The 11,010-nt window shown below is 28.5% G+C and overlaps 3 protein-coding genes and 1 long non-coding RNA gene across 4 annotated transcripts; 2 read left to right on the top strand and 2 right to left on the bottom strand.

The window, feature by feature from the left end:
- Positions 1–1,708: 1,708 nt before the first annotated feature.
- HisRS (histidine--tRNA ligase) lies at positions 1,709–3,652 on the bottom strand. The gene is made up of 3 exons (XM_027339022.2): positions 3,375–3,652; positions 2,704–3,300; positions 1,709–2,636 (listed from the first exon to the last, which is right to left on the bottom strand). The coding sequence occupies exons 1-3, from the start codon at positions 3,594–3,596 to the stop codon at positions 1,785–1,787; spliced, it is 1,671 nt and encodes a 556-aa protein (XP_027194823.2). The 5' UTR covers positions 3,597–3,652; the 3' UTR covers positions 1,709–1,784.
- Positions 3,653–3,813: 161 nt separating this feature from the next.
- LOC113789483 (dolichyl-diphosphooligosaccharide--protein glycosyltransferase subunit KCP2) lies at positions 3,814–5,115 on the bottom strand. Its single transcript, XM_027339023.2, has 4 exons — positions 4,559–5,115; positions 4,270–4,485; positions 4,135–4,201; positions 3,814–4,056 (listed from the first exon to the last, which is right to left on the bottom strand). The coding sequence occupies exons 1-4, from the start codon at positions 4,560–4,562 to the stop codon at positions 3,933–3,935; spliced, it is 411 nt and encodes a 136-aa protein (XP_027194824.2). The 5' UTR covers positions 4,563–5,115; the 3' UTR covers positions 3,814–3,932.
- A 367-nt stretch (positions 5,116–5,482) lies between these two features.
- LOC113789487 (uncharacterized) lies at positions 5,483–7,363 on the top strand. Its single transcript, XM_027339028.2, has 2 exons — positions 5,483–6,540; positions 6,636–7,363. The coding sequence occupies exons 1-2, from the start codon at positions 5,728–5,730 to the stop codon at positions 7,290–7,292; spliced, it is 1,470 nt and encodes a 489-aa protein (XP_027194829.2). The 5' UTR covers positions 5,483–5,727; the 3' UTR covers positions 7,293–7,363.
- Positions 7,364–9,570: 2,207 nt separating this feature from the next.
- LOC142645337 (uncharacterized) lies at positions 9,571–10,831 on the top strand. The gene is made up of 2 exons (XR_012846499.1): positions 9,571–9,862; positions 9,930–10,831. It is a non-coding gene; the product is annotated as an uncharacterized LOC142645337 (long non-coding RNA).
- The last annotated feature ends 179 nt before the right edge of the window (positions 10,832–11,010 follow it).

Genomic DNA, 11,010 nt, shown 5'->3' with positions numbered 1-11,010 from the left:
CATAAAAGAAGATTATTTGTTTGATAATACCTATCACAAACACAAAAACAAAAACAGTAGCAGGTAAAGTGGTGTCATCATCCGCATCATTATTGTCATACTTACTCATGTTATGTAATTATACTTGAGTTTTTGAATAAAGAGCGAGAGAAAAAAAAACTACCAGTATTACTTACTTGCTTATTATCATCGAAAAAAAACAATTGATGTTGATGATGATAAGCTTTATGTAATAATCACGTAATGTATATGTGTGTATCGGTTGAGTATATGAAAAACAATGTAAAGTGTGTTGCTTTTCACATTGATGAGATAAGATGGATAAGTTGAATGTCTTTTTTTTCATTCAGAAAAAACAAAAAAACAACGAGAAATTTCAATCGGGTGTTGTCCCATATGCGTTCAATATGTTGACATTTTCATAATGAATGATAACAGCCAAGGAACTTGTCCATTTTCGTTGTTGATTTCATAATGTTCTTTTTCTCTGTACAGAGAGAAAGAGATGGAAAAATATTAAATTAATCAAAAGCAAAACAGACAAAAAAAAATTACCTTAAATTCTCATTCAATCATCATTAATTTGAAACGTAAAAAAACAAAAATTAAATTATTCATTTTCATTCAATGATGATGATTATTGTTGTTGTCCAAATTTTCTGATGGAAATGACCATCATTATCATTATCAAACTGAGAAAAAAGGGCCAGGTTCGCCAAAAAATTATGGCCCAAAAAACGAGATGATAACCAGATATATTATCACTGAAAATGAGAAAAAGTGAAAAATTTAGTTTCAAAATGGCCATTCTTTTTGTTTTTCGGTTTTTCGGAAAAGAATTTCCAGAATATTTTGCCCAAAACAACAAAAGAATTTTCCAATTTAGAATACTAGACACGTATTAATGAAAAAAAAGAAAGAATCTACCTACCTAAACACATGATCAGAATTGATAATTAGTTTTTTTGAAATTCGATTTTGTTGGATGGATTCTATGGAACTTTGGTTTTGTTTGTTTTATCGTTTGTTTTGTATTTGGACAGAATCCATTGATTTTTTTCTTGATCCAGGATCCAAAAAAAAGAAAAGAAAAAATCTTGATCAGAAACAAAGAAAACATAAATTACAATAATAATCAGTTAAATTCATTAAAAATATAAATAAAAATTTGTAAAAAACAAATATTATCATTTCTGGGTAACATTCGCTTCATTTCGCGTTTTCTCTAATGATAATTATAATGAGAAATAAATTATTATTATTTGGACAAAATATGGAAAAAATATTCAAATGATACAAACCATGGATCATCATAATGATGATTATAATGGTAAAAAAAGCAATGAAGAAGAAGAAATTAACAAATAGTAATTAATTATGGCCATTCATTATCAGAAAATCGTTCATTATTATCAGAAAAAAACATTGATTGTAACAAATTGTAATTAAGGAAATCATTATTATCATTTTTGGGTATCATTACAAGAATGATAATAATGATTTATTGAAACAAGAAAAAAACTTGAAATTCCTTTGGTAACTCAAAATCGAACGATTTTTTGTTTTGGTTTCGAATCACGGATATGATGATGATGATGGATATCATCACATAATTCCACATTGCGATTGTGTCGCCATCTTTTATTTGTGATTTTAATCAAAAAAATGCTTGTTTTTGTAAAATTTTGTAAAAATTTTTTATTAAATCTTTTTATTTTTAAAATGTTTATAAATTGATTTGTTATTAGTTTTTACCCGCACACAAAAATTATCCCAAAGAATTATCAAAACAATTTTTTCAATTCCAACAAAAGATTCGAACGTTCGATTTCCACTTCTTTACGTGTTTGTATATTACGAATTTTTACCATACCACGTTTCAATTCATCTTCAGCCAATATTACTGCATATGGTATACGATTTGTTTCACAATATTGATAATTATTTAAAATTTTTATAGATTTTTTATAAATATGTTCAGCATTTATATTCGCGCGCCATAATTCTAATAATATTTTCATTCGTTCTTCGAGTAATTCATTACCAATCGATGCAACCAGAACTTGTGTTGGTGATCCAACACCATCATTGGACATTCGTTCTTCAATTATAGTCAATATACGTTCAATACCAATACTCAAACCGACACAAGGTACTTCCCAATTATTTGTTTCAGCCAACATTCCAACAAGATTATCATAACGACCACCAGCAGCAATACTACCACATTCAATATTTTTATCCGTAATGATTACTTCATAAATTAAACCAGTATAATAATCTAAACCACGTGCTAAACTTAGATCAAACGAAATTGATGAATCAATTTCAAATATTCTACAATAATCAAATAATGTTTTAATTTCCATTAATCCTTTTGTAGCACGTTTATTTCGGATAAATTCTTCATTCGAAAGTAATTGTTCGACTAGTTCAATTGATCCATTCATTTTAACAAATTCTCCAATACGATCGGCAACCATTTCGGATAATTGTTTTTCCTTGATCATTTCTTCTTTAACTTCTTCCCAGGTATTTTTATCCAATTTATCAACGGATGAACAAATCGTACGGAATTTATCTTCCGGTACACCACATATTTCAAATAAACCATCCAAAATACAACGATGATTTATCTATCGTGGGAAAAAATTGATTAATTTGAAAACAACCAAGAGAATAACCCCGAAACGAAACACTTACTTTTATCAAAAATGACTTTAAATTTAATTCATTTAAAATTTCATAAATAATACGTAAACATTCAACATCCGGAATCATTGGATCATATTTACCGGCAATATCAAAATCACATTGATAAAATTCACGAAATCTACCTTTAGTTATCGAAGGATTATCACGACGATAAACTTTTGCGATATGATAACGTTTCATTTGATTTATTTTATTTTGTGCTAAAAATCTTGCAAATGGTACTGTCAAATCATATCTTAGTGAAAGTAATTCACCACCTTGATCTTCAAGATCATATATTAATTTTGAATCTTCACCATATTTTCCAGTAAGAACATCTTTACGTTCACAAACAGGTGTATCGATTGCTAAACCACCATGTCGTTTAAAAATATCCGTTATAATTTTAAAAACTTTTTCTCTAACCAACATTTGTTTTGATTCAAAATCACGCATTCCTTTCGGTGTTTTCAAAGTAAATTTTTTACTATTATCTTTTTTATTATCATCTTTTTTCGTTGGACTGTTACGATGTTTATCCGATGGTGGTGATGCGGGACTTAATCGTGCTTTCAATGCCAAAAGTTTCGAAACTTCCAAATCAATCTGAATATTTTTATCCAAATGATAAAACAATCAATCAATGAAAAATGTATTAAATTTCGCAAAAGAAAGATTACCTTTTCTTTATCAGCTTTTTGACTTTTTATTGAACGAACTAGATCGCCTTGTTGTTTAATTTGTTCTTCAATTGCTGTTTTATTATCGGCCATTCTGATGAATGAATTTAATAATAATGATCGTTGTTGGTGTTGAAAAATTGTTCGTTCAGAATAAACTAGTGGATTAACTAATAATGATGAAAAACGATGATGATAATTACGAAATAAACGAAGAAACATTTGACCAAACAAACAGAAAACACGTTGGCATTTATTTAATTTTCTTCCATTGCGAAAATCATGCTCAAAAAAGAAAACGGCATGATTCAACTATTTTAACCTTGATCAAACTACCCAAACAGGTTTCGCAATTCGAAAAAAAACTCAAAATTTTTTTTGAAAACTTTTTTTATTTTTAAACAAAAAAAAAATCAATTTTAAAATTGGAAAAAAAAACATTGAATCAATCATTGTTCAATGTATCAAATACAGGAATTCAATCAAATAATTTTTTTTTGATGATTGACCGGAAAATGGTGTCCAAATCCAGAAAAAATCAATGTTTTTTTTTTAAAATCATTTCTTCTTTCGTACATTTGTTTGTTTCATTGACGATTTACTTTCAATCAAATTGTTTGATTGATAAGTTTTCGAACTAATAATGTTGAGGAAGTATAATGACGCAAGCGAGAATAATAAACTGACCATGGGATAGAAATATGAAAATTTTAATGAAAATAAAATTTGCAAGAAAATCACGAATGAAAAAAAAACTTACCAACTAGTGACAGCTACTTGATGAACAAGTCCGGATGTAAACATGGCCACAATTAAACTAAATATAACTGATTGATGAAAATTTTTCAATAATTTTTTATAACAAAATTACAGGTTACAAAACAAATAAAAATACCTTCGCTATATTTGGATTGATAATGTTTACCAAACAATGACATTTGTAAATTATTAATAGCCGTTAATATAAATATAAAGATTAATGAACCAAGATAACCGGCAAATAATGTTAGTAATTTAGTTTCGATTAATTGTAAACGAAATATTTGCATTGCAGCCATTATAACCAATGATAATGATGATGATATTATACATGATAATCCTAATGAAATAGCTTTATAAAATGTCATAAACAAGTAGAATTAGAATAAATTTTCAAATGAAAATTCAATTATCAATTATCTTACCCATTTTTTAAAATAAATATTGTAATTTAAAGTAACCAAAATGGTAAAATATTTATAAAAATCTTGAATTTATCGAATTGTCATTAAAAAAAAAGAAAAAGAAAAAACAACTCGCGTGTTGTTTCATGCGCGCATGATCGAATTGATTTTCGGAAATTTTTTTAGATTTTAAAAATTTCATGTTTACTAGAAAGTTTCTAGATATTAAATTATAGTATGACCACAACTCATAGTTCAGTGAGGTTAGGTTAGGTTGATGACTATGACCATAATTCATAGTTCAGTGAGGTTAGGTTAGGTTGATGACTATGACCACAACTCATAGTTCAGTGAGGTTAGGTTAGGTTGATGACTATGGCCATAATTCATAGTTCAGTGAGGTTAGGTTGACAAAAAAAAATTTTCCTTTTTTCTTTTTTTTTAAATTTTCATGTTAATATCGTTCAATTAATTAACATAATCATATTCAAATCACACATGTTTCTCACAAAAAAAAACAAAAAATTTTTTTTATTGACACAGGTGACAATTATTATTATCATCAACATAGGTCTAGACCAGAACATAACCAAAATAATATTGATCACATTGTCGCCGTCAGTTTAAATTGACCCGTCGTCGTCGTCGTCGTCGTCGTAGTCGTCGTCTGTTAACTAAATGAAACTAAAGAGTTATTGATTATGAGATGATAACAACCAGAGTAAAGTGCGAAAAAAAAGGGTAAACCAAAAGCGGTAAACATCAAAAAAAAAAAAAAATTCGTTAACCTGGACTAACTTAATCAATTATCAATCAATCAATCGATTGATAATTGATTGATAACCCTTAACATACATATCAGGTGATAAATAAAAGATTAACTCCTCTCCCACACTACTCCTACCCCTCCCCAAAATAAACAACAAAATGTTTTGTGAAATGTTATATTCTCATAACCATCGTTAATATAACTGTACATTTTTTCTCACGAATTTTGTATTTTCGTCTATAGACAAAGACACTCTACCTCGTCAGCCATCATGTCTCGTCGATGATCATCATCTTCATCTTTGATGTTGAAGATGATCATTTTTTTTCGTTTACTTTGGCAACAAAGAATGGGCGGTTTTTGTTTTTCTTCTTTTTCTTGTTCACCAATGGGCGGTACTTAATATCGTTCGAAGATTCGAATGTTTTTTGCTTTTCTTGTATTTAAGATTCTGCAAAATTCAGGCTATTTTTACTCCATAATCATCCAGGACGATCACATTTGGATTCGAATCATTTCAATGAATAATAATTTTATCGAAATGGACAACGAAAATATCAATGTCAATAATGGAATAAAAACTGAATTTATTGATTTGGATGCAACAACAACAACAACAACAACGATGATGATGACAAAAACAACAAAAAAATCAAAGCGAAAATCCGCAAACGATGATCTGGTGATGGCCGAAAATGGTAAAAAATTGAAACGAAAAAATTCAAAAGAAGATAATAATGGTGGTACAAAACAACGAAAATCGAATAAAAAAATAAAATCCGAAAATGATGAGGTTTATGAAAACCCCCATCAAAATCATTATCAACAACTCGACCACCAACAACAACAATCGATAAAATCTGAAATAATCAATACGAATGATAAAATACGGACGGATGAAGAATTTGATTATTATCGATCAATGATGATGATCAATAATGGTGATGATAATGTTCAACAACGATTTTTGAATGAAAATGTGGATGGCGATTATGATTTGGATGATGATGTGGATCAACAAAATTCAGAATCATCATCATCATCATCATTATCAACAAAAAGTTCATTAAAAGAACAACGTGTTAATGCAAATGTACGTGAACGTTTACGAACAAAATCATTGAATGAAGCATTCGGTCTATTAAGACAATTAATACCAACATTACCATCAGATAAATTAAGTAAATTTCAAACATTAAAATTGGCATCACGTTATATACAATTTTTAGATTGGGTAAGTTTTTTCGTTTTCTTTTCTTCAAAAAAAAAACCAAAACAAAAGAAAATTTCAATTTTAAAAATTTTCCAATCCAAAATCAAATCAAACAGATGCTGTCATCGGAAAATTGTCATGACCAACAACCACCACCATCAATGATCAACGACCAACCACCCAAACAACCGCCAAAACAACAAGAACCATCAATTTGTTTTGATAATAATGATCGTTTACCAAGTTTTTATGAATTAAATTCCTTATCATCATCGAAAAAATTCAACAATCATCAACAACAATCAATGATGGCCGTACCATCACAGCAACCGCAACCGCAACAACAATTTAATCTATCAAATGATGATCATTATGTTGATCATTATCAAATGCCAATGATAATGCCACAACATCATTCACCAACGTCATTATCATCATTATCATCGACTTCGACATCGACATCATCATCATTATCACCAAATTCACAATCATTATCATTATCATATTTAAATCGATCACCTAATAATAATAATAATAATAATCAATCATTGATCGATACATCAAAAACGATTGATACATTTATATCATATGCATTTTCAATGTGGCGTATGCAAGCTGATTCAACAACAACAATGATACCAACATCGGCTGCAACAACAACAACAGTGGCCGTGACAATGGATGATCCAATGTTAATCAATTATCATCATCATATGAATCATATGAATCATAATGGTCATCAATCAATCGATCATCAATTGATTGGAATGTAATTTTATTGAAATGAATTTGTAAATTTTTTTTTCTTAAAATAATAAAAAAAAATGAATTTAAAAATTTCAAATCTATTTTAAGACTTTATTCAATGAAATATCATTTGTCTAATGATCTTAGTTTTAATTTGGTTGTTAAAAATGTTTTTGAACGATCCTGCCATAGAGAAATGAATTGCGCAAAAAAAACTTTTCGAAATGTTCATCCGTTTTTTTTCGGTTTCTGCTATAATTTTTTTTTTTGCAGAAAAAAAAAGATTCATAAAACTAAATGATGATCATTATTGACGATGGGTAAAATGAATGACCAGAACCATCATCCACCCACACACAGCTGCAGAAATAGTTTTGCAAAAAAAAAAATCTTCATTTTGTTTCTTGCAAGTTGATTTTAAAAATAAAATGTTTAAAATGAATGAAGATTCTTCCTCCCGTTTTTCATAATATCTTTAAATCTTTCTTCATCATCCAACTATGAACTGTTATGGGTTTTGGTCGTCGTCATATAGACTTCAAGGTCGAATTATTAGCAGGGCAAAAACTGTTGTTGCTGAAGATGATGATGATGATGAAGAAAACCATACGAACCGAAACTGAATCTAAACTTTCAACAAACAAAAAAAAAACATTTAGGCTACCAGTGTTCATCAGTTGGGTCACATCGTAGGTCACACTTAATATCTTGTCTTGTCTTGTAAATGTGTGATGTTGATTAAAATCAAAAGTCAAAGAGCAGCAAGCAACAACAATGACAGTCTATAGTAGTTCCGGTAAAAAAATCTTCATGTTAATCATCTTTGTTGAAGTTTATTAAAGATCAGTTCTTTTTTTTTTTGGATGAAACCATTAGGTGATTAGGGTGATCTTTCTTTGAAATAATCTTATTTTTTATCATTTTTGGCTAAATTGATGATTGAATTTCAAAGTTTTTCTTTTCTTTTTGGTTCTTTTTCGAAAAATTTTCCTTTCAAAAATTGTCCATTTTTCTTCCTTCCTTTCAAATGGAAAAAAACTTCTCATTAGTTTTTTCTTGCGTATTTTTTTATGTTTGAAACTTACTTTTAATTATTTTCTTTTTCGAAAATAAATGTCAAGACCTTGGATCTTCTTGTTCTATTTAGACGATATATAACGTGTGTAATTTGATATCCATATGGTTTGGTTTTTTCGTTTTGGGCTCATCTGCTCACAATAATAATAATTCTTCTTCGTTTTTTTTTTGAATCGTCGATGAATAAGTTAAAAAAATGAATGTTTTCGGTCAAATTGTCATTCGGTTGGTCGAGATTTTTCATGTCATTTTCTTTCGAATGCATGTGTTTAATTAGAAAGAAAAAAAAACCTAAAGACAAAGATTCGTCAGGCTTTTTTCCTTTTTTCGTCGTCGATGATAATGATGATGAAAACAAAAAAAAACAAAAAACAAAAAAAGTTCAAAAAGTCACCAAAAAATGTCGTCAAGGTTCCATGAAAATTACCCTACTTTTTTTTCTGGTTCGAATCGAACCAAAAGACCGCGCGCGTTCGATCGAACACACAAACATTTCCAGGGAACATTTTCATTCGAAAAAATAGCGGCAACTTTTTTTTTGTTGTTGTTCGATTTGATTCAATGAAAAAATATTTTATTTCAATTTGAAATCTTTTTTTTTTTTAATTTCATTTTAAAATAGTCATTTTTTTGGTGAAAAAAAAACATCAAGAGTATATCTTATTTCATCTTACGGTGATGATGAAAGCAAATCGAAAAAATCATTTTCGAAAGAAAAATGGTATACCACCAAAAAATGGCCCAAAACCACCACCGGTTATTTTACCACCCGGACCTAATGCAATTGAACGTCCAACAGCAAAACCACTGGTAAAACCACCACCATGTGGACCGACTTTACCACCAGTAACAACTGGATTTGCATCGGATAATCCGATTGTCATCATTAATCCAGCCATCAAAATACTTATAATCTATAAATCGACGGAAGACAAGAAAAAAAAGTAGAATTTTTCATCGTTAAAAGTTAGTTGAACAAAACATACCCGAATAAAATTCATGTTTTTTTCGTTTGTTTCAGTTTTTAGGTTTTAGATTGTGTCGTTTCGATTTGGTGGAAAAATTGAAAATGAAATGAATTTCGCCAAGTTTTTGTCTCACAAGAAAAAACAAAACTAAATGGATGAATGAATTTTTCCAGCTTGCGAAACCTTGAATTTTCCAATCCCACTATGTTTTGCATAATCAAAAAACAAAAAAAGTTTTCTGAAACAAACTAACGGAAAAAGGAAATTGCAATCAAAAATTTTTTTCTTCAAAAAAAATGTGACATGTCATGTTTTTTGTTTCAAACACAGAAAAACATCCTTGACTTTTAGTCATCCTTTTACATTAAATTTGGTTAATTAAGAAACTTTTTTGCTTGCAACAGCCATCTACCCAGCCATTAGTCACCCTAAGAAAAAAATCTTTAAAAATATTCAAATAAGAATTTCGTAAATCAAAAATCCGTTCAAATGAAATAAACAACAACAACAACATCTGCCTGTCGGATCATCATCATAATCAATGAATATTGGTAATATTGTTATCATTGTCAAAACAAATCAATAAATATTTTTCTTCGTTTTTTTTTCTCTTTTCAGATGATGATTTAGATTGAACTGAAAAGAATCAATCGTTTAATGTTATGATTATGTTTTTTAATCGTATTTAACAACCAAACAAAAAAATGTTTAGAATTTCGACTATTTTTTTGCAAAATCTCAACCAAGAAACAAAGAAAAAAACAAGTGTTTTCTATCATCTAACTTTATAGTTAGTTAGCTAATTGGTGGTAGTGTAACTTGGCAGTCAAAGAAACGAAAACTTCCAAATGTCATTGATTATTATTACCATATGTTTGTTGTTGTTGTTTTATAATCCATTGTGTTTTTTTTTCAGTTGTTGGATGTAGATCTTTTTTTTTTCTCGAAAAAATTTATTTATTTAGTTTGTTAGTCAAGTCAAGTAAAGTCAGTTAGTCAATGGAAAATCCAATCAATCAATCAATTTATATTATAAACTTTTTTTTGTAAATTTAAAATCTTTTTTCTTCTTTCTGATAAAGCAAACAAACACACAAGTTTAGTTTAGTTTAGTTTTATTCTCTCCATTGATTTGTTTATTCAAAACATCATTTTAAACAATTTTCTTCGGGGTCCGTGAATGTCATATATACAACAATAGACATGTAAACATATTTCGTCCATACATGCATTCCAACGAGAGAGAAAAAAAAACTAAGGAATTTTTCATTCCTTTCCTTTTCCCTGTTATTGTTGATTGATTTCAATTGAATTTATAATCAATTTAAGAAAGAAAAAAAAAATTACATCTGGACATTATTATCATTTAATTAATTAATTAATTGTTGTTGATGTTAATGATGATGATGATGATGATAAAAGACGGTCACACACACACACACATTGACACACACAACAATTAAGATAACCAAAAAATTAATTATAATCATCATGATCAATAAACATCTTTAAATTAACAATTTCATTTGCAATCAACCTTTTTTTTTATCATTAAAAAAAATATGAAAGGCTATAAGCATAAAGGCAAACATAAACATCGTCGGATGGCATATATATTTTTTTCTACCTAAATTAATAACCTCGATAAAGAGGAAAAAGGTAACCTGGCCTTTTTTTTTATATATCTAATCTAACCTGT

Source organism: Dermatophagoides pteronyssinus, unplaced genomic scaffold (genome assembly GCF_027571235.1).
Source record: "Dermatophagoides pteronyssinus isolate colony J.1.1.1.1 unplaced genomic scaffold, Derpt_VIB-CSIC_2022.12 sq0009, whole genome shotgun sequence".
NCBI lineage: Eukaryota > Metazoa > Arthropoda > Arachnida > Sarcoptiformes > Pyroglyphidae > Dermatophagoides > Dermatophagoides pteronyssinus.
Note: the sequence above shows the minus strand (reverse complement) of the source record. Positions and strands in the feature narration are given on the sequence as shown.